This window comes from Hyaena hyaena, unplaced genomic scaffold, assembly GCF_003009895.1.
Source record: "Hyaena hyaena isolate Hyena2069 unplaced genomic scaffold, ASM300989v1 scaffold_199, whole genome shotgun sequence".
NCBI classification, from domain to species: Eukaryota; Metazoa; Chordata; class Mammalia; order Carnivora; family Hyaenidae; genus Hyaena; species Hyaena hyaena.
This window is the reverse complement of record NW_024080831.1, coordinates 530,773-558,514: the sequence shown is the minus strand read 5'-3', so window position 1 is coordinate 558,514 and position 27,742 is coordinate 530,773. Positions and strand designations below refer to the sequence as shown.

The window sequence follows — 27,742 nt, the reverse complement described above, 5'->3', positions numbered from 1 at the left end:
AGAGCATTTCCTCTTTATTTCCATGTCATATCTATCTATTGGTCAGACTCTGACTTTGCTTTATGTTCTTTGACCTTCTGAGTCCCTTTTCTTTCCGGATCATTTATTTTAGGGCATCTAGAAACCCTTGATCAATGCAAAGACACTGACCTCTTAAGCTTCCTGAAGCCCATTCATTTGCTCCTTTGGTAGGAGACCAATTTTCATGTGCAGCACCAAAAATCTGTGACCAAGGTTAAGCAAGAAAAAGAACTAATAATTGTCTTCCATCACATCCCTAGGTTATATTTCTTGAGCATCAGTGTGACAACTTGGAGGCCCACAGATCTTATGAGGCCAGGAAATATGTTCATTTGTCTTGCACTGTGATTTTTAAAATTGGAAGATTTGAGGATTATATACACACCTGGAGCCTAGCTTCTCTTGAGAAATCAGATTTATTAATACTTGGGTAGCTTTCCAACTGGCAGCAATTGGCTGGAGCTGAGTGCTGGCTGCTTCCATTATACAGGGCACATACTCTCCAGTTTCCTAGAGTCCCCACCACTCCTGACGGCCTCACACTCTCTCAATTCCCTCACTTACATTAACTGCTTGGCCTCTGCTGCCATTTGGATTTGTGACCCCTCAGAGACCTTTGCAGTCTCCTCCTGGACATTTTCCTAGGAGCTGCCTCAAAACTGTCTTCCCCACTTCCTTCTCCACCTGATTCTTCACATCTGAGCTGCTCGTGCCTTTGGTTATGAGTCCTAGTATGTATCTAATGTCAAGGACTGAGGCTTGGTATTTGCACTGATTACGTACACAGAAGTAGAATATCATCCCAAGTCCACCTCTTCTGGGGAAAAAATATTTTCAGTTGCTCTGTGCGTATAGGTCAGGCACACATGGTAGGTTTATCAACTATTTGAAAATCACAGAACACCAGGTAATGAACTTGTCCTTTAACTACTGAAGAAGTAGCTCAAGCTTATGTTTACCTTTCCCCTTAATTTTCCACTTTGCACAAATGATGGTTATTATGAATGCTAATGTACTATCAAGTCTTGATTATTAAGGGACAAATTACCCAGTCCTCAGATCTCTTCTTTTCTAACTCATTGGCTTATCGTTGACTGTTTCATTCTTCTTTAGTGTAGTTATTGCTAGTTTGGTGGAGAGCAAGATTCTAAGTACAAATCATGAACCAAGCCATTAGCTCAAATCAGAGGGCATCCTGTTGTACTGTATTCACCTCAACCCTGCACATGTCTGCAGAAACTCTGATTATGAGCAACCTCTATTCCCCTCCCTGTTCAAGTCCAGGGACAAGGTGATACAGAAGAGGAAAGGGAAAACTCGATTACTTAGAATGCTAATTAATAGGAATGTATTAATAGCTCCAATAAAGGTTTCACTAAGACTAACAGTTTGGGATTTTAATTCACCCACAATGTTCTTACCACCTCTTGCCCTGTGGTAATCCCAAACTAGAGATTACGGACACACTTCCAGCCCACTGAGTTCAAAGGTAAGGTAAGGCACTTGGCTTGATTGGCACTTTGGAATGCTCTCCAAAAAGGTCCACTTTCAAGACGAAAGGGACTCTTCATTCAACAGAAGACATCTTGTTACTAGACAGTGAGGAATTTCAATCTAAGTGTAGGTTCAATAAACATGACTATTTAGCAATTATTTAAGTCCCTGATGCTTTAGCAATCTGAGGGTATGAGTACATTCTTGGAATGAGGAGAGCCTCTCTTTCATTGAAGAGCATTAGAAGCTAGGGAAAACTTTCTTAGTAAAAGGTGAAGTGGTAAAGCAAAAAGAAATAGGAAATTAAACACTCATACAATCTTCAAAGTAGAGATCTATAATCTTCAAAGTAGAGATGTGATGATCCCTCTCAAAAAGGTGTTTACAGAAGGATGCTTATGCTGGGAAGAGGGTGAAACCTAAAGTCCTGTCCAAAGCTTGGAGTCCGTAAGTTAGTATTACAGATAAGAGTCACAACACTATACATTTCAGTGAGAGAGTCTACACCTGAAAGATTTCAAATCCATTCATTTATCTACTCTAATTCTCAAAAGCATCATAGGAGATAGTTGTGATTTCCACGTGACACACCGGAAAGTTAAGGAATCAGAGAAGTGAGTAACCTTCCCAAGGACAGAGAGTAAGTAAGAAAAAGAGTGGGAGCTAAAAACTCAGTTCTTCTGATTTTGGATGCAGTGAAAGAAACCCAGGGATTAGTATCTACATTTCGTGGAAGGGGAACACAGCCTAACATATGGAGTTGTAGAGCCATTTGCCCAGGGTTTCTGGAGAGATAATATACTTATTTCACCAGAGAGTTACTGAGCTTCCTGATGAGTACAGCAAAAGGCCGCTTTCACAATTTCCTTTGGCCAAATAACAAATGCATTAGAATTGTCTTTAGTAAATGTTGATTTAAATGAAGGATTAAAGTTAATCACTTGAATCTTTCTTGAGAATACCTATTGTTTTTCAATGGCTTTTTAATAAAACAGGTGCAAATATGAAAAGTTTAAGAAAAATATATCAGACTGAATATGCTAATCATGTCAGCTCTACATATACAGCTGGTTGCTGGTGTACCACAGAAACGCCCCTAATGCAAAAGGACGATAATTCTCCAAAGTTCTAATTAGTCAAGTATAACAGAGGGATAATAAACTCTGACATTCTTTTCTTTGGAGATAAAAACAAAAACCATTCTAGACTAAATTAAAAATATTTTTAATGTTTATTTATTTTTGAGAGAGAGACAGAGTGTGAGCAGGAAGGGCGGGCAGAGAGAGAGAGAGAGAGAGGGAGACACAGATTCTGAAACAGGCTGCAGGCTCCAAGCTGTCAGCACAGAGCCCAACTTAGGACTCGAACTCATGAACCATGAGAACGTGACCTGAGCCAACGTCTGACACTTAATGGACTGAGCCACCTATGCTAAGTTTAAAAGCAGCCTAAGTCAACGTCTGCATGAGAGAATCTGAGGAACAGAGAATGACATGTTGAACTTTTTTCAATATGGATTTCTACTTCCACAACCAAACAGCATGCTTCACCATTCAGGGCTTGTGACACAAAGCCCTGTGGTTGGTTTCCACAGTTTTTCCTGCCCTTTTACGAATGAACTCCCTCAGGTGAGCAGAGCTGGTTCTTGTCGCCTCTCTCCTGACAGCCCCCCTCCTTCTGTCTCCCTGAGGGTTACCTCCTCTGTCTCTGGGTCTCTCTCTGACTTAATAGCCTGTACACCCATACATTTCAGTATAAAGGTCCCTGTTTCTAGGAGCCCTGAAATTTTGGTTCTGGAAATACTTTGAAAGATAATTCATTCCCTCACTGACCTATTCAAAAAGTAATTGCTGACCGACTACCTTCCCATCTGCTCACTCACCTGTAGGATAAAGTGCAAACTCTTGTGCACAAGTGTTGAGATCGTGCCACAACTGCCTCCCACCTGCCTTTCCACCTCAGCTCAGAACCGCTAGCCCCTCTCTTCACACCCAGGGCCCTCTCACACGTCTGCGCTTTGCCCAGCCTGCCTCTCTCCTCCTAGTATACACGCAGCTCCTTCTTTACTCAGGGCATTCCCATTTCTCTCTCAATCTCACACTCAAATATAACCTTCCTTCTGAAGTCTAATCCCACTTTCTCAGTTAGGTGCTTCCATAACACGCTCATTATTCTTGTCTCCATGTTAAAACAAAGCCCACCATATTAGATTTCCTTCTTTTGTGAGAGCTTGAGGGAGGATTAGTATGGTGGGTTAAGTTGTCTTCTCCAAGAAGCTTTGTTGAAGTCCTAACCCTGGCACTTTCGAATGTGACTGTATTTGAAAATAGGGTCTTTGCAGATGTAATCAAGTTAAGATGATGTCATACTGGATTAGGGTGGGCCAAGTCCAATGACTGGTATCCTTATAAGAAGAGAGGAATCTGACAGAGACACATAGACACAGAAGGAGGATGCATGTGAAGACGAAAGCAGAGATTGGAGTTTTGCAGCTACAAGCCAAGGAATGCCAAGAATTCCTGGCAACCACCAGAAGCAAGAAGAGAGGTATGGAACAGATTCTCCTTCAGAGCCTGGGAAGGAACCAATCCTGCTGACACCTTGATTTCAGACTTTCAGCCTCCAGAATTGTGGAAGAATCAATTTCTGTTGTTGGAAGCCACCCAGTTTATGGTCATATGTCATGGCAGCCTTAGGAAACGAATATAGTTGGTGATAGCTTCTGTACCAGCTCATCTTCCCAACTAGACCCATGGGCTCCTGAAAATAGGGGCTGTGGTAATCCATATCTCCTCAGCCCCAGCACAATACTAACACCAGACAGATAGTCAACACATTTGGACCAAATGAGGGAACATGCTCAACACCATTCTTCTGCTTTTTAGGTCAGTGGATTCCAAAAGGGGTTCATTCTCTGAGTGAGCAAGCTTAGGAATGAAGTGGAGAAATAACAGTTTAGCCCCAGAACAGTGACTTATAGAAGACAAAGAAAAAAAGAAATAAAAGTGGGAAAAAAATGTGTCAAAAACCTTGTAGGTAGATTGTAAGAAAGTGGAGGCCAGGGCTGGGGTTGGTCAGGGAGAGAGTGTTCCGAATATTTTGCACTGTATTTGGAAACAAGCAATAGATGATGATCAGGCCCCAGGAGGAGATGTGGTACTAGACTGAGGAGTTAAGGGCAGAGTGGGCTAGCAGAGAGCAGTGGAGCAAGCAAACGGTAAGGCTGGACTGGTATTTGGGAGATGTTTACAAAGGGTCCCGGAGGCAAGGCAGGCGAGTTTAAATTCTATAAAACGGGGCAAGGATGGTGACAGCACGTGCCTGTGTACAGAAACAGGATAGAAACATGGGCAGCTACCAAACTGGGGGCCTGAGAAGAAAGAGCATTGAGATGGTCAGGGGGCTGCGGCGGCAATCCTTAGGAGGGGACATCGTGGGGACTAGCTGGGAGCTCAGGAGCAAAAGGTGGCAAAGGTCCCCTAGGGGACACCCCAGTGGTTTGCTGGCAGAGGGCTCTCTCTCGTTTGGTGGGTACAAGACGCTCACCCCTGGGGGCTCAGAGAAGATGGTGTGTTTGTCATCCCAGATGAATGAGCCTGGCTTCTATTTTTATAAATCTTTTGCAAAATATTCCATAACTTCTCTCAATAACTCATTTTAGCCTTTAATGGGTCTCCAGGCCTGGAGACTCTTCCTCTCATCCAAAACAGCAATTCTTCACTTTAGAAGCACATTCCGCCCTCCCCCTCGCCTCCCTCCCTCCTTCTTTTCTGAGCCTAGATGAAGAGTAAGAAGGTGTGGTCACTATTTCCTGTTGTGAGTCCTTCGCACACTTGAGGCCAAGTACCAACACATTCTCTGCTCCTCCTCTCCAAAAAACAAAACAAAACAAAACAAAATATACTTTGGCTTATTTAAGGTTTTCTCATGGGGCCGTTCATTGTCTCTGTGGCTCTTCTCTAGTCTCTTTTTTGGATGTTTCCTTGGTCACAGGCACCAAACTGGGCATCCAGAGATGCAGGGAAGGGCAGCAGAATAAATGGCAGCTGCAGAGTCAGACAGATGTAGGTGTTGATAGTAGCTCACCTGTCACCTGGTTGTATGTTCTTGAGCAAGCTGTGTAACCTCCCTGGGCCTCCATTTTCTCATCTGTAAAATGCATCCATTATATTTACCTTATATTTGGAGAGTTGTGCCAGTTAAAATTAAAGCACATGAAATTCTTGAAAGTATTCAATAAATGATGGCTCCCAATTGTCGGTGTGGGCTGGGGCAATGCTGATTACCTTGAGAAAACCACCTTTTAAGGCCTTTAATCAACACCCTGAAAGTATGTGTGCTTAAACAACTCCACCACTACATGGTTCAGATGGCCATGCTTGCTATCTCCGACGGTCACAGGAAACACAAACTGGTCTTATTCTAATACTGCAAAATGGAGCACAGGGCGAGGAACTGTGCTAAGGGAATCATTTTCCAATTTCCCTTCCACAAAAGTAGAGCTGTAGAACAGATCAGATAGTTCCTTCATTTGCAAAGGGACTTGAGTAGTGATATCTTTAAAACTCTCATACTGATTGAACAAAATCATTGGGATTTTTTTTTAATTGCAGAAGACTCCCCCTGCAGATAAACTAACTCTAATCCCTCCATAACCTATAAATGCTACTGTATTAACAGCGTTTTCAACCAATGTATGCAGTGTGTTCTCAAGTAAATAAAACTGTGCAGTGAAAGCAGAAAGAAATATGTTATAATGCTAACAGTGTTTATTTCCTGGGGGACAATATTATTTGTTTTTCCACACTAAGCCTTAATTACTTGTATACAGAAAAATTGTTTAAGAAATGATATATATAACTTTTTAAAAATATGTTATCACAAATATGTAAAAATATGTTCATCAAGTAAACTGCTGAAATGCACCAAAATGGTAATGTTGTTTCTCAGTGATGGTGTTATGAGTGATTGTTTTTTCTTTAACTTCTCAAAATTTTACAAATTATTTATAACAATATTTCAATGTATTATGTAATCATACTTTATGATATAGTATTAAACTCCATAATGCTAAATGCATTCAAAAATTTATCAAGATAAATGAAGAGAAAAAAGTATGTCATATATTGCTCCATTGGTGACTCATATCCTATTACCAACAGATATTTATCTGTCCCTCTCAGAGAATTATCAAATCTCAGAATTTTAAGGGTTTCTGAGTCATTTAAAATGACTATTATTTGAGGTAAGCTCTGTCTTTGTAATAATGAGAATATTAATAATAATCTAGCATCAATGTGCCAAGCCTCTGTAATAACCACTTTAAATGAATTGCTTCATAGGAACTTCAAAATAATGCTATGTTACTTAGGTAAAGTACTTGTAGTAGGCTGAATAATGTCCTGCAAATGTCCATGTTCTAATGCCTAGAAGCTGTGGATATGAATATATTAGTTTATAAGGCAATACTGAGTAGGTTCAGTATCATCACAAGGATCCTTTTAAGTGGAAGAGGGAGGCAGAAGGAGACTATCAGAAGGATGCCACATCGAGAAAAATTTGACTGGCCATTGCTGGCTTTAAAGATGGAAGCAGTGGGGGGTGGGGGGGCAGTGCCTGAGTGGCTCAATTGGTTAAGTGTCCACCTTCGGCTCAGGTCTTGATCTCACGGTTTATGAGGTGTAGCCCCACGTGGGGCTCTGTGCTGACAGCTCAGAGCCTGGAGCCTTCTTCAGATTCTGTGTCTCCCTCTCTCTCTGCCCCTCCCCCACTCATGCTCTGTCTCTCTCTGTCTCTCAAAAATGAATAAACGTTAAAAAAAAAAAAAAAGATGGAAGGGGGCTGTAGCCAAGGAATGAAGGCAACTTCTAGATACAAGAAAAGGTAAGGAAACGGATTCTCCCTTATAGCCTCCAGGAAGGAATGTAGCCCTGATAATGCCTTGAGTTTAGCCCAGTGAGACCTAGTTCAGATTTCTGACCTCCAGAACTATAACAGTGTTGTTTTACAGCACTATCACAATCACTAAATTTGTGGTAATTTGCCACAGCATCCACAGGTAACAAATACGCTATTATATTCCAATTTTACAGGTGAGCAGACTGAGGCTTAGAAGAGCAACTTGATTAAGGTCACATGTAATCCCAGCATTTATATCCAGGTTGTTGACGACAGCACCTACACCCTTTGGCAGTTGGCCACACTGGAGCCCCAGATGTTTGTCTAGTACCTGTCTGGACATTTAATACTTGAAAATGCATTTCCTGGTAGTTCCTTTCACTTGAGGATGGATTTAACTGGTAGAACTGATGTCCTATATTTGGTGCTTAAAGTGGTCTTTCTAGTTATTTTCCCCATTGATTTTTCTTGCAAAATAACCTAATTTCTCCTTCATGAGAAATATTTTTTAAATGTTTGTGGTCAATAATCACTTCTCCCCAAGTCTTCTCTTCTTTGGGTGAAACAATCCCAGATTCAGCCTTTCCTTATAAGACATTAAATTCCAGGAGCGCCTGGGTGGCTTAGTCGGTTAAGCGTCCGACTTTCGCTTAGGTCATGATCTCGCGGTTTGTGGGTTCGAGCCCCATGTTGGGCTCTGTGCTGCCAGCTCAGAGCCTGGAGCCTATTTCAGAGTCTGTGCCTCCCTCTTTCTCTGACCCTCCCCTGCTCACGCTGTCTCTCTCTCTCTCCTAGAAATAAGTAAAAATATTAAAAAAAAAAAAAAGACATTAAATTCCAGCACTTTCCTGACCTTTTCTCTCTGGAAAGCCTCCAGACTGTCAACACCCATTTGAGGACTCAGCCAATTCTTACCTTACTTTGAATTCATGTACTTTGATTTTCTTCTATGAGGTTATCACGCTGACCTCAGCCCTTCTGAACTTGATTATATATTACATCTTGAGCTCTTTGATGGAAATATTTCTAAAAATCAATCAACCAATACTGATAACTTCTGGATTATTTGGCCTAAAGACTTGAACACATAGCTTGCTTTCAAGTTCCTTTTGATATTACCACAAACTGATTCTACCCTTTGTTGACATGAATCATACCTTTCTTGTTTTAGCCTAGCAGGGGCTAGAAGAAAATGCCTGTTAAGCTATAATAAGGAACTGTTCTGGCAAACCAGCAACTTTGTAAGGAGCCTTGAGATATCAGAGGCTGCTCCTGTGTACCAGTCTGAGAAGTTGTGCTATCTGTTCCAATGCAGAGACGAGACAGGAGGAAAATGAAGGAAATGTGATTTCATCAGATTATTTAAAATACTGTGAATCTTTTAGGGCAGAGAGACCTGCTCACAAATATTCATAATAGCCTCCTAAAATCTTTGACCATCCACACCTCTAAATGATCCATGTTGCTATTCCCTCATTTCTGCAAAGAATCATGGGCTGACTGTAAACAAATAAGACAGCAAGAACAGCAACAACAAAAACCAAAAACAAACCCCCCAAAATCCCCAGAAAACAAAAACAAAAACCCCCAAACCAAACCCAAACAAAAAAACTAAACCAAACCAAACCAAAACCCCCCCTGAGCTTATGCAATTGCATAATGATGAATGCTTGGTGAAAACACATGAACCCATATTTTACTCATTCATTTCACTCCCTGCATCTCTTCCAAAGAGGGGTGTGGGGAGGGTGGGGAATAAAACATTTTTGTGGGCTAGTATATAAACATTCCAGTAATTAAGTCAGCTGCTCTGTCAGAACTGACTTGAAGAGTCAAAGGCACTTGAACGCAAGACATAAGGTTTGCATTTCCTTTATAAATACCTACGGGAGTAAGAATAAAAATAGAAACGCCACAATCAACTTCATTTGGGCTTTTCTGAATTCCAAATGTTTGAAAAAATTGTTTGATATATTGAGGGAAATAGGTGCAGACAGTTTGGACCTCTGGGTCCCTAGGGCACCCTCTCTCAGGGTGCCAAATATCAGACATGGAGGAGCAAAACCCAATTCAGGGCACAGAATGAAGCCTCCAACGGTGAGGATTTCAACCCTGCTATGTCTGCTGCTGTTGTGCCTTCATGCTTTGGAAAAGTGAAACCTCTGGGCTGTAACTCTGGGCTACCTCACAGGGCTCCTGGAAAGAATAACTTAGAATGGTTTCATTTTCAGATAAAAAAAGAAAATCTTATGTAAATGGTGATACAGTCTATGCTTGTGACTAAAGAGCATACTACAGGTATTCAAGAGAGGAGGCCCTTTCATTTCCAGAATTCTATGATTTGAGCTTTCCTGGCTTCTATTTTACCTCCCACAGAATATCTCTGTTAAATTCAAAGTAGAAGAAGAGGTGCTTAGTGGGTGAGGGAAGAGTCAGCATGAAAGGAGGATCATCACGTCTCCAGGATCTGACTGCCCTTGGCCTACCCCTACCCACCGATGGTGCACTCCATGGCCCCATGCTGGGAAGCCTTAGCTATCCATGGAGCACATGGCACCTGCCCACAACTTCTCCTTACTCACTCCTACCCCATTTCTCCTGCTACCATGTCAGCTGGGGTCTGGGATCCCAATCTTGATCCTGTCTCTAGCCTGAACTTGGCATTTGGACTTACAATCTCTGGTATTCAGACCCCACACCTCTGCCTCTTGAACACTCATGGAGCCTATAAAGGGAATTTTCTCTACAGCTCCAGTCCTATAGAATTCAGCTCAATCCTGGCTAATTGAGGCCATCCTCCCATCCCCTAGGAGAGGGATTTGGACAGATTCAGTGTATCACAAATGGGGTCTCTTCCAACTTTTAGTTGGCCTCCAACTTTTCAGTTCAAAGGCCATTCCAGTAAAGCAAAGGCCACATGATGACCGAATCCCACTAGCCAATCTATCAGAAAAGCCTTTTATTGGCAATTTAAGGCAATGCTTTCCTCCTGCTTGTCATTCAACAATTTTCAACAACAGATGTTTATTGATTACCTACTGTGTGCCTTGAACTTACACATGATCTCATTATGCTTACAGCAACCTTGCAAGATTTGCAGGGGAGGAAGCAAAGGATTAAAGAGATTAAGTAACTTGCCCAAGGTCACACAGCTAGTAAGTGCCAGGGCCAAGTTTTGATGCCAACGTAGACTATACCCTGCTGCCTCATTCTATAAATATCTGTTAAGTGCTTAGTTATTTGCAAGATGTATTTCCAACCTCTTAAGGTCTCAGGCTACATTAGGGCTTCTGAGGGAACCCCTCATCAACTACTCCATGGGCCTGGTTCCAAGAAAGCTAACACTCTAGCATCTATTAATTACCCAAGGGCTTTTGGGAAAGGTGGTCAGCTTTTGGTAGGAATGAAGCACTGTTTCGGTCCCTTTGAAGGGCCTAACAGGAAATACCTTGCTTCAGCCTAAACTTCTGAGGGACATATTCAAGTGGATGGCACTCAACAGGTTTGGAATAACACATTCCTCAAGTGCTCTGAGTTTCTGACCAACAATGAAAAAATTCCACAGTCAGACTTCTCTTTCTGGACACTCAACCACAGTGACATTGCAATTTGGTAGTCTTCATGTATATCTCTCACACGCACACACACACACAATGCTTCACAGAGAGTTAATCCAGAAACTTCATCTTCGTGGAGAACTGGTTCTTGGATATCTGGAAGACTTTAGGGGTGTCATCAGCTCATCTGCTAATGCTGATGAGGTACTTATAATTCCTTCCCTCCTCCTTAGTTGAAGCCCTCTTTCCTCCATTCTTTTACCTTTATTGCAAACTTCCTTCCACTCCTGTGAGCCCTGGCAAATGTGAGGTTTACTGAGAAAATAAATTCCTCTCTTCTTGCCAGGGCCAGCTCATCGGAGTGAAATCTGCATAGCTGCAAGGAGCCCCACACTTAGAAGGGCTCTGTGCTTGGTTTAATTAATGGTCTGCTGTCACTGACTTGGAATTCTTAATAATTTTGAACAAGGGATCCTGTATTTAACATTGCACTGGGCCACACAAATCACATAATTGGTCCCGCTCTGTGCTGTGGACATTGAGATAGAGAGAAGAGTCAGACCATATGAGTTAAAACTGGATAGTGTACCTGTGATCCCCCTCTGGAACTCAGCAGGCATTTTCCCATGAGAAGTAATCCTCAGGTGGATAGAGTTGATAAAAGCTCTGCCCTCCTTAGCCTAATGTTTTCGTATTTAATATGGGGATAACATGTTAATTTGTATGTTATTCTGTTGAGTGGGATCATGCATATAGTACCCATCAGAGTGTTTGATATTTGACCAGTGAAATCCACGGGAGATACCAGGTACAGAAAACAGTTTGAACTCTGGAGGAGTCTAGAGCTAGCTTAGAATTGCATCAGCTCTGGTGCTTAAAAAGATGCATGATTTGGGGTGCCTGGATGGCTCAGTCAGTTAAGCATCTGACTTTGGCTCACGTTATGATTTCATCGTTTGTGAGTTCAAGCCCCACAATGGGCTCTCTGCTGTCAGTGCAGAGCCTGCTTCGGATCCTCTGTCTCCCTCTCTCTTTGCCCCTTCCCTTCTCAAGAATAAATAGGCATTTATTAAAAAAAGAAAAGATGCATGACTTCAGGTAGGTGACTTGGCTTCTCCCAGCCTCAGTGTCTTAATCTGTAAAATGTCTTTCTCTAATATTTATCTTGTAGGGTGATCATGGGATTTCAATAATCTAATGTATTTATTTATTTATTTATTTATTTATGTTTTATTTGTTTCTGAGAGAGAGAGAGAGAGAAAGACAGCGTGAGCAGGGGAGGGTCAGAGAGAGAGGAAGACACAGAATCTCAAACAGGCTCCAGGCTCTGAGCTAGCTATTAGCACAGAACCCTACGTGGGGCTTGAATCCACGAACTGTGAGATCATGACCTGAGCCGAAGTTGGATGCTTAACTGACTGAGTCACCCAGGCGCCCCAATCTAATATATTTAAAGAACCTAGTTTATCACCTGGCACCTGGTAAGAACTCAAAAAATAACAGTTCTTAGTTCGGTTCCCTTGTAACACCATTTCTGTACTCTAAACTCATTTACAGGTGATGTAGGGATACAACCATTAATTAGTGTCTTATACAATGACCTACAAAATGGGATCTCCTTGTATGTGAAAATCACTTTGTAAAAAATATTTGAAGATCATTCTTCCTTCTTTGCTAGACTGTGAATTCCCTGAAGGCAAGAACCAGGTCTTATTTACCCTTGTAGCTTACAACACCTTCTAACACATGTTAGAATCCTCAAGTTAAATCAAATCTGTCTTCTGTTGTTTATGCCAACTACAAGGGGATAATTTTCATAACATTCCTAAATTAACAATTAATTATTAGACTGTCAATGATTATGATGCACAGCGTACCAAACATAGTCCCATCTCTGCCATTAAAGGCTTTTGTATCCTTGCCCATCACACGTAGCTTACGTTCCTGCATCCTTGGGTCTGGTTCTGACTCCTATTTCCTCTAGGGACATAACTCAGTTTTGTACAACCAACCACCTTCTCTGGCAACAACCTGTATAGAGAAGCCACTGGAGGAAGAATTTCCTAAAACCCCAACCAAACAAACCTCATACCCCTTTTAAGATTCAAAGAAGCCTCAGAATGGTGACTTTTTAACCATATAAGGGCTACAGGTCCTTGTGAAAGCCTTCTCATTGTTATGGACTTTGTCTCCAGAAAATTATATTCAATGTCTTACATATAATTTCAAAGTGTTCTCAGAGCTCCTGCAGCCTCTGTACCTCAGGTAAAAAAATTTTGTGAGAAGAGCCCAGAAAACTGAATGAGCAATGTGAAAGATTCAAGTTTCCCGATAAATTCTAGCCCTGTTCAAAACACACTGCCAAGTTCAAAACAAAACAGGTACAGCACCCTAGATTTAACCTCAGGGTTATCCCCGAGGGCCCAGTCCTGCACCTTAACGGTAAGGGCATCCAGCCAAGCACTGACAACTCTCTGGAAAACCTAAGTTCAGCCGAGTAAAATGAAGCCTTGTTTGATAATATCGTTTACATTTCCAAATCCTGGGTATCAAGCTTTCTTCCTATCCCTTGTGGCCCTTCCTAAGTTTAGCCGCTGGTGTAATGGGGTAACCATGGCAACAACCACCTGCCTATTTAAAACCATCTCCAAAGCTAAATAAGGAAGCCTGGGGAAAATGGCTGCTTGCCTGCCTCTCAGTGGACAAACTGGGCACTCCTGAGTATTTTCAACATGAGCAAGCAGGCACGGGAGAAGCAGCATGGACTCAAAGTTCTTACTGGGAAGAGTCCTAGGACCTTGTGACACAGGGCCCACCTCTGTGCCCCTATGTCTCTGCTTACTTGCAGACACATAGATTTACACACAAATCTGTGTGCCTGCCATCCCAGGCAACCAGGCCACCTTGACCTTGACCAGGGGAAGGGTGTGTACCTCACTGGAGATTAGTCTTATTAATGGAATTGGGGGAGTGAGAAGGAAGAACAGTCACCAGATCACTAAGAAATGTGCAATTACAGCTTCTTTCTTTTTTTTTTTTCCCCTGATAGAGGTATCTTCCTAATTGTATTTAATCATGTGGATAATTGATGATTACTCTATTTATGTCATATGTTGACCTATTGATTTCTGTAATATGGAGAAATTTCCCCCTCCTTCCGCTTCCTCACTTTCTACAAACTATAGGGACTTTGCTTCTTCCCTGCCAAGAGACCAGCACCCCTTGCTCTACCTCAAGCATCCTACCTTCTCTCATTCCTTGTTATCTTGTACATTTGGTTCCTTCGGGCTGGGCAGCCCTTCTCTTTCTGTCAACCTGGCAAATACATCCTTGTTTTCCGTGTCTTGGCATCCGTATGGTTGGGAAGCCCCACCACACCAAATTCCATGCCCTTGCTTTTGTTCCCATAGGTTACCTCGATTCATACCACTTAACCCAAGTCGTTCTGCATGTCTGCAGCACTGGACGGTCAGCTCCTGCACATGTCTATCCCAAACACCTACAGAGCAGTGCCTGGCACAGAGTATGTTTTCAAAAGCTAGTGTTGGATGGATGAATGAACAGAGCCCCTATGGATTTCATAAGCATATGACATCTTAACACGTACAGGTGTATGACTATGCATAAGGGGACCCCTGTGAAAAGAGGACCCAAAAAGTCTACAGTGGACAGAAGAGAAGGAATGATTTAGTGTGGATGTGAGAGTGACACAGAAGGTGTAGGGTGGGGGGAGGAGGGAAGTCAGCTGATCTGTGAGTCTGCGGCTGCAGTAAGAGTAGGGCTGGACCCACTCTTAACAATCACCTGTTAGTAGCGATTCGTGAGTGTATACAAGCTGTGTGAGACAGACAGATGGAATATGCCTGGGACAGAACCCCCACCCTAAGGAGAGGAGTTCAGCTATCAGATCCCACAGATCACGTTTCCTGAAGCTGAAGTATGTTACGTTAAAGACTTTTTTTTTTCCAGTTAACGTCTCAGGCAGTGAGGTCAGGGGAAAGGAGTAGGGATAAAAACGATGGCGGTATTCCCGGGGTGTGAGGCTTTAAATAGATGTCTTCAGACAAGGTTGGGCCTTTGCTCTGAAGAGGATCCTGTCTGCTAACTAAGTCAGTCACTCCCTTCAGGCTCAGTCTGCATTCTTCCTACCCACCTGCTTGAGGGTGGGGTGGGATCCAATGGTCATCTTGAAATGGTACAACAAAGAGGGAAAAGGATGGAAATCAACCAAAGAGAAGAAAAAAAGAAAGGAGGAAGAATGGAGAAAGGTATTTTAACAATCCCAGGGGTAGCTATATGTCAGTCAAACTCACTTCTTGCAAATTCCCTCCTGCTAGCAAGAAGGGCTTAGTTTTGTTTGCAAAAGATCCTGTTTTCTCTCTCTCCTTGTATTTTTGGACCTAACATCCAGGGTACACACAGGGTGCGCAGGCTGAGGCTGGAATGTGGAGGGGCTCCAGATCTCACAGCGCCCGCAGGGGCCGCTCTCTGCTGCCCCCTGCTGTCAGGGGACGCGGAGGCACCGCCCTCCCGGCCCTCCGGCGGTCTCCCCTCCCCCCACCCCTTGAGACGGAGAGAAGCTGAGGCCCCCGCCTTTCTGCCTGCCCCTCCCCAGAGAAATTCCGGGGTGCTGGGGCTGCAGGGGCTTTCCGTCTAGAGAAAGCGGCCAAGCCCCTGAAGAGGGTTCCAGTTAGGAAACAGCAGATCCCTACCCCTTCAAGGCGGGCACACCACGCCCTCCTTGCCAGCCCGGCAAGCCCTCCCTCTGCACAGCATCCTCTGGGAGGGGAGGGCAGGTTTTTGACACTGTTTTCTGCTTGGAAATGGAAACGCTGCTTCCGGCAACGTGGCAGGAAAGCCATGTCTTTGGGCGGTCGGGCCAAGAACGTTTGGGTGAGAGCAGGTGGAGGCCTCGGTCTGGCCGGCAGTGCGGGGGGGGGGGGGGGGGGGGGGGGGGGGGGGGGCGGGGGGGCGGGGGCGGGGCCAGCGGCCGAGCAGCCAGGCGGCAGCCTTATGGCATCTTACCTGCTGTTGAATTTTTCAGGGTGCTTCTCTCTCATCACGTGGAATCTGTGTGCAATGGAAGCATCCTGAAAGGGAAAGAGAGGAAAGCAGACACCTGGTTAGTGGTCCTGACCGAGCACACAGGCTCTCACTGAAATCCCCCAAACCTCGAGAGTCCATGTCAGAGAAGAGAACAGGAAAGGGTGAACACCAGGTTCAAGGTTAGGGGCTAAGGCCACCAATGCTTGTAGAGCCTATGCCAGTCGACTCCTTGCAGCTGTCCCTCTCTGCCACAGTTCAGGGTGAATGAAGGGGACAAGCCGCTGCCCTTTGAGGAGAGAGAAGGGTGTCTGGGTGTGGGGGCAGTTACAGTGCAGAAGCCCCCCGATCCGTGGAGCTGAGTGTGAATTTCTGGAAATGCCTTGCCATATTAACTCTTTTAAAAAATACTTTTTATTTTGGAATATTTTAAGACTCACAAGAGGTTGCAAAAATAGTACAGAGAGTTCCTGTATCCCTTTCACCCAGCTTCCAATAACATCTTATGTAACTATAGTACATTGTCAAAACCAGAAAACTGACGTTGGTAGATGCTGTTATATATTAACTCTAACCATCTATATCAGTAGAGATAATTAGTGGCATTGAATAACAGGCTCAGTAGATAATAAAAATATATTTAAACTTCTGGCTTCTGTTTCTTCATCTCCACAGAAAGGACTTTCCCCAAGGTCAAGAAGAGTCACATGACCACATTCTAAATTGACACTTTGCTGTCCTATTTGCATACCCCTTTGCTGTGCTACTGGCCACCTGCTCCTCAGAACTCAGTTAGAAAGGCTCCCATGATGCCATGCTTCTGGGTTCTCCATCCCCTGAACAGAACTTCTCAGCCCTCAGTCCCATCTGCAGTCTACACTCCATGTCATGGGCCATCTCAAGTTCTCACACTTGTTTCTAGCATCTCTGATCTCTAGAACCAACCCTGAGCTCCAGACCTAAAACCGAGCTCATCTTTCCTTCTCACATTTGGTCTTTCACCTTCACGAACAATCTCATCTTCCCATAGGAGAACGTGTTCTGCCCCTTCACCACGCAGTCCTCATGTGAGCATGTTCAGTGCGGGTGGTGGGCTTTAGAAATAAACAGGAGAATCAGGCCAGGGTGGGGAGTGACACAGAAACAAGGGAGCTGACTCAGACATGTGCAGGAAAAAAGCTACAGAAACTCATCTACCAGACCGTGTGGCTAAAACAGAACTGAAATTCCACTTCACTGAATGCGTATTAATTCCATTTCTTGATACGGACTCCCAGGAGATAATTTCTGAATGTTGTCATTATTATTTTTTCACGTCAGGAGGTAGAGTTCAGTGAAGAACGTTTTTTGGAGCATGTGCTGTGTGCAGTGAGTAAACTACAGGCTAATGATGGGGACAGAAAGTCCAGAAGGAAGTTAGGGGGCAAAGAAGGGTTTTTGTAAGACTGGTACTTAGCAGAGGAGTCAACCCAGCTAGTAGCCCACCACAGAGGCAAGTCGAGGATACGGACTTAGTTTGTGGTTGGCAAACGCTCCCGCTGAAATAATGTTCTGGGAATTTAACATTCAAGCTCTAGTTATTGTTCGTTTTTCCTTAAGTTCCATGTAGGGTTGAAGGTTAGGCACCCTTGTGGACATAAGGTGGGAGATGCACAAAGCCCTTAAGGCCTCTGTCCCCGGGGCCCCACAGCCTCCTCCAGGCAGCAGGCCTTCCTTCTCCCTCCTGCTCTCTGAGCAAGTTTCAGTGAACACCCTGAATAAGATTCATGTGACATCTGTCAAGTGCTTCTCTTGGATTCAAGAAAACATTTCATCTACTTGTGTTCCTTTGAAGCACTAATTTTCTTCTGTCAGGAAAAAAGAAAAGAAAGAAGGAAAACGAAAGAAAAAAGCCATCACATGTTGCCTGGCATGATTCGTACTTTGCGACCACCCCCCTCCACCCCGCCCCCAGCTAGGAGTGTTGTGACTGGCTCCTGGGTTTCTTATTTTCTGGAATCTGTGCACAGGCTCCTCAATCTCTGCACAGTTCTGATTATATATATATACATAGATATAATTATATATAATATATATATGTAGGTTTTGCAAAGCTTCTTTTCACAGAGACCAGCCTTTACAATATTATTAGTTAAGCATGTGGTTCCAATTTAATCTCTTGATAAATACAAAAAGTAGCAGGGGAGAGCTAAGCAGTTCCTTTCCTTTTCAGTCTTGAAAAGGCAATGCTGATAGACTCTAACTCTGACCATGTTTCTCTACCTGGAGATTTACCTTTGCCTTCTGTTGAGTTCTGTGTCCGGCACTGAGTTAGGTGTATTTATATTCAATTGTGATTTCTTTTAAATTTTGGAAGCCAATGCTACAATGAGTCAAATCTTTCTTGGTAGTAATGACAGCAAAATGAGACCTCTGTTCTGAAGGGACAAGGGGACGGAGACCGGAATTGTAATGATGGCATTTCTGAAGACCACACTCTCTGGGTTCCTTCCTATGAGGTATAGGGTACAGAGGAGAAGATGGGCTGCTCTTTCCTGAGCTAACACTAAAAATCCAAAAGATTTTTGTGCCCCTTCCAAATATAAGCAGCAGTCATTTGGACTGTGAGATACTTGGATATCTGGGCCAGTACTGTCCAATAGAAATAAATAGAAAATTCCCCAGTAGCCACATTAAAAAAGTGAAAAGAAAAAGGTAAAATTAGGTTTAATAATATATTTTCATTAACAAGTATTATCACTACAACATGTAGTTAATATAAAATTTTTTGAGACATTGGGACACCTGGGTGGCTCAGTCGGTTAAGTATCTGACTTCTTGATTTCGGCTCAGATCAGAATCTCACAGTTCATGAGTTTGAGCCACACATCAGGCTCTGTGCAGACAGCATGGATCCTGCTTGGGATTCTTCCTCTCTCTCTGCCCTTCCTCTGCCTGTGCTCTGTCTCACAAAATAAATAAATAAGACCTTTAAAAACTGAGATATTTAAAATTATTTTCTAATATTTTTTAATTTTGGTGTATGCTTTACACTTTCAGCATCTCTCAATTTAGACTAGGGCCATTTCAAGTACACAATTGCCACATATGGCTAATGGCTATCATACCAGACAAATGCAAGTCTAAGTCACGTTGGCAGCTTACACTGATAAAAAGACAAAGGAGACAATAAAACACATCATTTGGAATCTGGATTATTCTGAAAATTTATGGCAGACTGGAGGAGGATAAATAGTAAAGACCCCTTCCTTGTCCAAGACATCTCTCAGTGAGCCCCATGGTCTTAGCACCTGCATGGCTCTCACAGGTGACAGACAAGAACATGACACTGAGGGAATCCAAAAAGTTGCAGGGAAAATGATAACTTTTTGGTAAATTCCCAAAAGGGGAAGAGGCTCATCATGGTGGAGACTTAGCTGGTGAAGCCTGATAAATACAATCTGTAAGGTAGAAGACGGTGCGTGGGGTAGTGTGATGACTGTGGCCTCTCCTTGCCCCTGGGTTCCCCTAGCATCAGAAATAGATTTCATTGAATCAAGGGATTAGCTGTTCACTCCTCCTGTTAAGGCTCAGTGAAAGCAGAGCCTTTGAGGCATTTGGAGTTACACATACCCCAGGAATTATTTCAGAGTCCCAAACTTCCTGTCACTGATACCTGGCCATCCTGACACTTCTGCAAATCCAAAAATAAAGAGCGGGGACAAGGAGGCCCGAGAAGCCAGAGGAAGTAGCAGCCTGAATGACTATGTTTAAAATCGCCCGCCAATGGATGTTATCAGTTAGGGGGATGGAGAAGGCCAACTATCTCAGTTCTTCACTGGTAGGGGGCCGGCATGTATATACGTAGGTGATGGAAATGTGGTGACACGGAGGTCACAGTCACTCTCTAGATGGGCCAGGAGAGTGTGTCCTGTTTATCCCTCCATGTATTGGATGGATTCTTTTGGCACCAGGGGGACCAGGTGAACGTGTCAGAGCAAAATCTTTACCACCTGGGGCCACCACAGTAATGGTTATTGTCATTGCCTTTATACATGCAAGGCAGAAGACATCTGTTATCAGTTAAGATATTCCAGGTCCTTCAAAAGAGGCAAAGACTTTGCAAGACTCTCTTTGCCAAAGGAGTCTGACTCTAATTATCACACGGAAGTAAAACTGTGGGTTGGTTTACATACCTACTTCTCCTCTTACAAAGTTTGGGAAGTCAAACAGGGAGGAAGAGCTTCTGCAAATGTCAGCCCCAGATTCTGTTAGGGTTGTGTGTTGGCTACTTGTTTTCTCAAGAATTTCCCTTTCCAACTTTTAAAGAGCGAGCATACAAACCCAGCAAACATTTTATTGAGAGAAGCCTAAGGGTACACCAAGGAGATAAAAAACAGTCTTGGTTCCTCACTGCTTCGCAATACAATGTTAAATACACACAAGCTAAAGGTGTATGAAAAACATCATGAGAAAGATACTGTGAAGTTCTTTATAACTTGAAAGCTGAATGGATTGGATTATTATAAGTCAGCCATAGGCAAATAAATACCCTGACCACTAAGTGTGATGGAGAATCTGTTTTTATGCATTTCCCTGGGGGACAATGAGCTGTCTTCTTCCTTCCTCCTTTCTCTCAACTTCCTTCCTTCCTACTTATTTGTAAGAATGAATTAAAACCATGATCATCATGGCTCTTGAGATTAGGCCTAGGTTATCTGGTTAAGGTGAGGCCGTTTATTCCTTTTTGGTGTGTCAGGAAATATGGGGTGAGTGAAATTTTTTTGCATATGGCATTGTGTAGAGACAGGCCGAAAGGTATCAGGAATCATGTTTTGGCAGTCTGAGCTGAGTGTGTTAAGAAAGAGAAGATGTGGGGCTAAAGACTCTGAAGGCAGCCATGGCTGTAAGCTGGCATCTAGAAGTTTCTAGACTGGGCACCCAGCCCTGGTACTCAGCTCTCCCTTTTGTCTGGCTGCTTATAGAGGCTGGGTTCCCTCCTTTCTATCATTTTCCCCCTTCATCTAGTTCAGTTCTACTTTCTGCTCCTGTGTAGGTCCACATCCTTCGATGATTCTTCTCTGTTCTGATGGGGTATCTCCACTCACTGAAGACTTTGTTGGGACCATCCACATTATAATTCTCTCGGTGGCCTGTTAAAAATGCCAACTCGAAGACCTTGTTCAAACCAACCAAATCAGAATACAAACTAGGATCTGTCATGGGATTGGAAGTTACATTTCTGACAAAGGGCCCTAGCGAGCCTTCACGCGTTAGATGTCGAGACTCCCCCCACAATGCTGCTGTGAAGATGGACGGGGTTGTGCAGAGGCCCCATGGCTCATGGTCCACAGCTCAGTAAGCTCTGGTGTTCAACATTCGTGGTTCCAGCTCCATCACTCACCAGCTGTGACCCGTCTCCTTATTGATGATCTAAGCTTCAGTTCCTCCTTACAAAGTGCCGAAGGATAATGCCTATACCTACCAACAGGGAACTGTGCCTGCCTTGCAGCAGGCACTCAATAGCTGTTAGCAAGCTATACTCCAGTCACTACAGGAAAAAGACACAAGTGTTTGTGAAATCATAATGATGGGAAGCCCATGCTCCGGAAGCCTCCTGAATGCCAGACCTGTCAGGCAGCTCCCATGGGCAATAGCTGAAGGCTGTGTGTTCCCACTGGGGGAAGTGGTGCCTGAGCTGGTGGCCCAAAAAGGAGAGGAGACTTTGAGCCAAGAAAAAGAGCGAGGGGTCTGCCTACTCACTGAGGAGGCATCTGGAAGAGGCCTAGGGAAAGGTGTCTCCTCCACCTGAGGCAGGGGGACTGGGGAGGTAAACCAGGTGGGGGCACAGAGTCCCCTAAATATGCTGCCAGTCCAATCATCCATCCTCTCAGACCCTGGCTGTGGGCCTAGCGATGCCTCCTCTGTCTTCTGTTGGTAGTAACAGAAAAACTGCTGGCTTAGGAGTCAGAAAATGAAACCAAACCTACAAAATGGAGAAAATACTCCCCTTTCAATGTAGTTGTAAGAATAAAAAAAATACCTATAAATATGGTAAATTTTAAATCCAGTAAATAGAACGTATTTTAAAACAGCTCTCCCTTTTCTGTGGCTCCTCTCTTCCTCTTCTTATTAAAAAACAAAGTCCTTTCCTTAAAGCTGCTCTTCCCCCAAGCTACCTATTATTTTCCCCTTCTATTTCCGTTTTCTTTTAAAGCCACCAATAGTTTCAAAAGAGCAACAGGTGAGGATGGTTGACAATGCAGGTATCACACAATCTGGGCCTAGATGGTGTGTTTGGAGGGACTCATTTGCATATGAAAGTGGGCAGTATGGCACAAAAAAAGACACATAGACCAATGGAATAGAATAGAGAACTCAGAATTGGACCCACAAACGTATGGCCAACTAATCTTTGACAAAGCGGGAAAGAGTATCCAATGGAAAAAAGACAGCCTCTTTAACAGATAGATGGTGCTGGGAGAACTGGACAGCAACATGTCACAAAAATAAACTCAAAAATGGATAAAGGACCTGAACGTGAGACAGGAAACCATCAAAACCCTATAGAAGAAAGCAGGAAACAACCTCTTTGACCTCAACTGCAACAATTTCTTACTTGACACATCCCCAAACTCAAGGGAATCAAGAGCAAAATTGAACTACTGGGACCTCATCAAGACAAAAAGCTTCTGCATGGCAAAGGAAACAATCAATAAAACTAACAGGCAACCAACGGAATGGGAAAAGATAGTTGCAAATGACATATCAGATAAAGGGCTAGTATCCAAAATCTATAAGGAAGTCACCAAACTCCACACCCGAAAAACAAACAATCCAGTGAAGAAATGGACAGAAGACAAGAACAGACACTTCTCTAAAGAGGACATCCAGATGGCCAACAGACACATGAAACAATGCTCAGCGTCCCTCCTCATCAGGGAAATACAAATCAAAACCACACTGAGATACCACCTCACACCAGCCAGAGTGGCTAAAATGAACAGATCAGGAGACTATAGATGCTGGCAAGGATGTGGAGAAATGGGCACCCTCCTACACTGTTGGTGGGAATGTAAACTGGTGAAGCCCCTCTGGAAAACAGTGTGGAGGTTCCTCAAAAAATTAACAACAGAACTCCCCTATGACCCAGCAATAGCACTGCTAGGAATCTACGTTACCCAAGGGATACAAGAGTGCTGATGCATAGGGGCACATGGACCCCAATGTTCATAGCAGCACTCTCAACAATAGCCAAATCATGGAAAGAGCCTAAGTGTCCATCAACGGACGAATGGATCAAGAAGATGTGGTTTATCTATACAATGGAATACTACATGGCAATGAGAAATAATGAAATCTGGCCATGTGTGGCAACATGGATGGAACTAGAGGGTGTTATGCTGAGCAAAATAAGTCAGGCAGAGAAGGACAGATACCATATGTTTGCACATACAGGTGGATTAGGAGGAACTTAACGGAGGACCATGGAGGAGGAGAAGGGGAAAAATAGTTGGGGAGAGGGAGGGAGGCAAACCATGAGAGACTCTTGAATACTGAGAACAGAGGGCTGATGGGAGGGGGAAGAGGGGAAAATGGGAGATGGGCATGGGGGAGGGCACTTGTTGGGATGAGCACTGGGTGTTATATGGAAACCAACTTGACAATAAACTATGAAAGAAAAAAATAAACATTAAAAACAAAGAAAAATTATGATCATTTTTAATGCTGAGTATTATAACATGAATATTTTTAAATGAAAACTGATCTGATTTAAACTGTATAGACTGAAATAAAGGTAACTGAAGGTGGGGGGAAGAAAGTGGGCAGTATAATTCCAAAGGCAGGGTAACAGTAATGACTGTAAGGCACAGTGTGCCTGTGTCAATTTCCAGCCCTCACTAGTTGAGTGTCCTGAGGCCCCATCTGTAAAATGGGGACTGTGGGGACAGTAATACCCGTAAGACTGTGAAGAGGATTGCAATACCTAAGATCTAGCATAGAGGAGAGCATATAATACGTGCTCAGTAAGTGCTAGTATCTTTGTTGCATCCCCCTCTGAAACCCCAGCTCTGTCTATGGAATAGATGGTTCTCTTTTCTCCCCAATCCCATTCTCAATAGTTTGGGAAACAGTGTCCACACTAGTCCTCTTTGGACCAAAAGCTGAGTTTGGTAAAATAAATTAAATGAACTGTGCTAGATGTGCTGGGGGTTGGGGGAAGAAAGAGGAGTGTGTCACTGTTCTTGTGGGGTGTGTGTGTGTGTGTGGGTGTGTGTGTGCGCGCGCACATGCGTGTGTGTGTTGGGCATATGTATATTGTGTATGTGTGTTGTTGGGGGTTGTGTTAGAGGGGTGTGTTGGGTGTATGTGTGTTGGGATGTGTGTTAGGGCTGTGTGTTGGGTGTGTTAGGGGTGTATGTTGGGTATATATGTGTTGTGTGTGTGTGTGTTTTGGGGATATGTGTTAGAGGAGTGTGTTTGGTGTAAGTACATCAGGGTGTATGCTGGTAGTATGTGTGTTGGGTGTGTGTATGTGTATTGGGGGTATGTGCTGCATGTGTGTCTTGGATGTATGTGTGTTATGTGTGTGTATGTGTGTTGCGTGTGTGTCTTGTGTTAGGGAGTGTGTGTGTGTGTGTGTTGGGGATGTGTGTTGGGAGTGTATTAGGTGTATGTCTTGGGTGTGTGTGTTAGTGGGGTATATTGGGTATACGTGTGTTGGGAATGTGTGTTAGGTGTGTGTGTTGGTGCTGTGTATGTGTGTATGTGTTGGGATTGTGTGTTAGGACAGTGTGTGTGTATGTGCATTGGGTGTGTGTGTTGGGGGTGTGTTTTGGGGGGCATCTGTGTGTTGGGGGTGTGTGTGTGTGTGTACTGGGGGTGTGTGTCAGGGCACAGTAAACTAATCCCTTCAATCTAACGCACAGATCGCACTAATGGGGTGAATGCAGAAGGCGGTGGAAGCACCAAGGAGGAGCATGGAGCTCAGCTGAGAGGTCAGCTGGGAGGAGACGCCCCCAGAGGCTCATGGGCACCTGGAGTGTAGCAATGCAGTTGAGCTGAGGCGAGAGAACAGGAGAGAAGGAATTCTGACAGCTAGGCCAGCCACGCCAGCTTGGGCCCACATGGTCCTCGTTGGAGGATCAGAATTCTCAACTCTGGAAGCTCACATGAGAGTCTTCTCCTGATTTTGCCCCTTGGTTATTTCCTGGTGTTGCTTTTTTTAAACTGTTTCAAATTATCCAAAGGGTAAGTTTGTTTTTCAAAGAACTTCTTATTGTCTTGTGTTAGTTAACAATTATAGGGGAAAGAATTTTCTCCACTAATCTAGAGTTTGATACCTTTAAGGTGTCCCTGTCCAGGCCAGATGCAAGGATGCTTGGACCCAAGTCAAGACTGGGGGCAGCTGGCAGAGGTAAAGAGTGGGGACATTTCTCCATGCAGAAAGGCAATCCTTGACCAACTCACCACACCAATGGAGAAATAGTTGTTCATGATGTTGTATGGGACCTGGTCCCCGTTCTCCACCTCTTCTCTGGGGCTGACTTCCAGATGCCAGCGGTCTAGCATCACCAAGGGGCTCTGCTCGATGTCCTTCAGGATTTTTGTCAAGCTGCCCCCTTCATAACCTGTGGAGCACGGCATGACATTTGTCCCCAGAGCAGAAAGGCTAAGTTGCTGTGTCAGAGAAGAGAACCCTGTAGGCATCTGTGATCAGGAGACCCCTCCCACCCCCTTCCCCACCGCCGAGTGTGTCTGGGGGCCAGAGACACTTAGGTTCCCTGAGCCATGGAGAAGGATAGGACAATAGGGCATTAAAAGAAACTAGGAGATTTGGAAGCCAAAGTGGTTGGGGTATGGGTGGGAGCTGGCCAAAGCTGGGTAGGCTTATGTAGCTGAAACAAACCCTAGAGAATTATTTGGCTGGGTGGGAGAACATGGGACAAGAAAGAGTCCATTCCAGGACTGTCATGTCAGAGATGGACAGTATGACAGAGTTCTAAGATGGTCCCCACTATCCCCGGCCACCCCACTCCTTGGGTATATACCCTGCAAGGCTCCCAGGACTTATAAATAAGATAGTATAGTCACTCCATAATTAGGTATATTATATGGCACAGTTGACTTTAAGCAAGGGAGACTATCTGAGTGGGCCTGACCTAATCAGCTGAGTCCTTAGAAAGGACTGGGCTTCTCCTTAAGAAATAGATTCAAAGCTTGAGAGAGATTTTAGGTGAGGGAGATTCTCTGTTGCTGGCTTTGAAAACGGAGTGATTCATTTGTCAAGGAAAAAGGAAGCCTCAAGGATTTGATCGTGGGCCCAGCTAACAACCAGGAAGGAAGTAGGGACTTCAGTCCTCCAACCACAAAAGACTCAATTCTGCCAACAACCTGAATGAGCTTAGAAGCAAACTCTCTGTTCAGAAACTCCAGAGAAGGGCACAGCCTGTCCAACCCCCTCATTTCAGGCTGTGAGGCCCCAAGCAAAGAACCCAGTCATGCTATCGCAGGCCTTCTGACCAACACGACAGTGAGCTAACAAATGGATGTTTTAAGTCTCTATATTTACGATAATTTTTATGCCGCAATTGAAAAGTGGTATAGAAAGAGAATTATAAGTCATCAGAGGTTAGTGGGAGAGTCAGATTACACTTTCAGATTACACTCCCACGTTCCTGCTTACCTTCAGGACAACCTTGAAGAGTATTCTCACATTGCTAGTTTGGTCGGCTTCCTAGGGATGCCTCACAAGCTAGCAATGGTAGCAACCATGCAGCTGAGGGCCTTGAGGCTCTCTGGGGGCACAGGGCACTTCTCCCTGCATGAAATTTGTGCTGAGCTATGCTGCCTAGATGTCCGGAGCATGGGACTACCTTCTCCATCCTCCTCTGGAGCAGAGGGCTCTTCCCTAGCCTAGGGCCGGCTCCTGCTTCATCTACTGCCACCAGGCATATACCTATCTTTGAACACTGACCGCTGCCTGGCCTGGCCTTGAATCCTCTCTGAACGGATCAGCCATCTGGAACCCCACCCCAGTTCTGCCTGCCAGACTGCTCTGTCCCTTCCATGTGCTGCCCTGGCCTCCTCTGTCCTCTGGAGCAATCCCAGTGCCATGGGCACTCTTGCCATCTACAGAGTTCTCTGTAGCTCCTGCCCCTTGCCCTGTAAGCTGGTCACCACTCTGAGGTCCCCGACAGCGGGATTTCAAAAGGACAATGGACGTGGGGGTCTACCATGATCTGGATGCCCCTAGTAGCCAGTGATGTAGCTTTTAAGTTTGTATTCTGAGTCCTAAATCAGAAGAATAGCAATAATTTGGAGAGGAGGGAATTTTATTCAGAAAACGCCTAAGCATGCCCCTACTCAAGCGAGTACCGTGGGGGAGATAGATAAGACTACCCTAAAGCTGACTATGTCCTGCCGGGTAGGCGGGCTCTTTGCCAATAGTTTCAGGGAGATAGAAACATACTGAGGCGTAAGCACAAATCTCAGCAGGATGCGGAAGGCAAGGGAATGGCCATGTGGAATGTAATTTTTTTTTAATGTTTTATTGATTTTTAAGAAAGATAGAGACAGTGTGAGCAAAGAAGGGTCAGAGAGAGAGGGAGACACAGAATCTGAAGCAGGCTCCAGGCTCTGAGCTGTCGGCACAGAGCCCGACACGGGGCTCGAACCCATGAACCGTGAGATCATGACCTGAGCTGAAGTCAGACGCTTAAGGTTAAACTGAGCCACCCAGGCGCCCC

The 27,742-nt window shown here is 44.2% G+C and overlaps 1 protein-coding gene across 3 annotated transcripts in view; it reads right to left on the bottom strand.

The window, feature by feature from the left end:
• DGKG (diacylglycerol kinase gamma) overlaps window positions 1-27,742 on the bottom strand; it is a 172,756-nt gene that overhangs the window by 81,971 nt on the left and 63,043 nt on the right. For all 3 annotated transcript variants that reach the window (XR_005530140.1, XR_005530141.1, XM_039241717.1), the window contains 2 exons: window positions 25,464-25,624; window positions 15,996-16,060 (listed from right to left, as the gene is read on the bottom strand). Coding sequence is in view for 1 of the 3 variants with exons in the window: in XM_039241717.1 (XP_039097648.1) it covers window positions 15,996-16,060; window positions 25,464-25,624 (226 nt within the window). In the remaining 2 variants the exon portion in view is untranslated. The remainder of the gene's footprint in view (window positions 1-15,995; window positions 16,061-25,463; window positions 25,625-27,742) is intronic.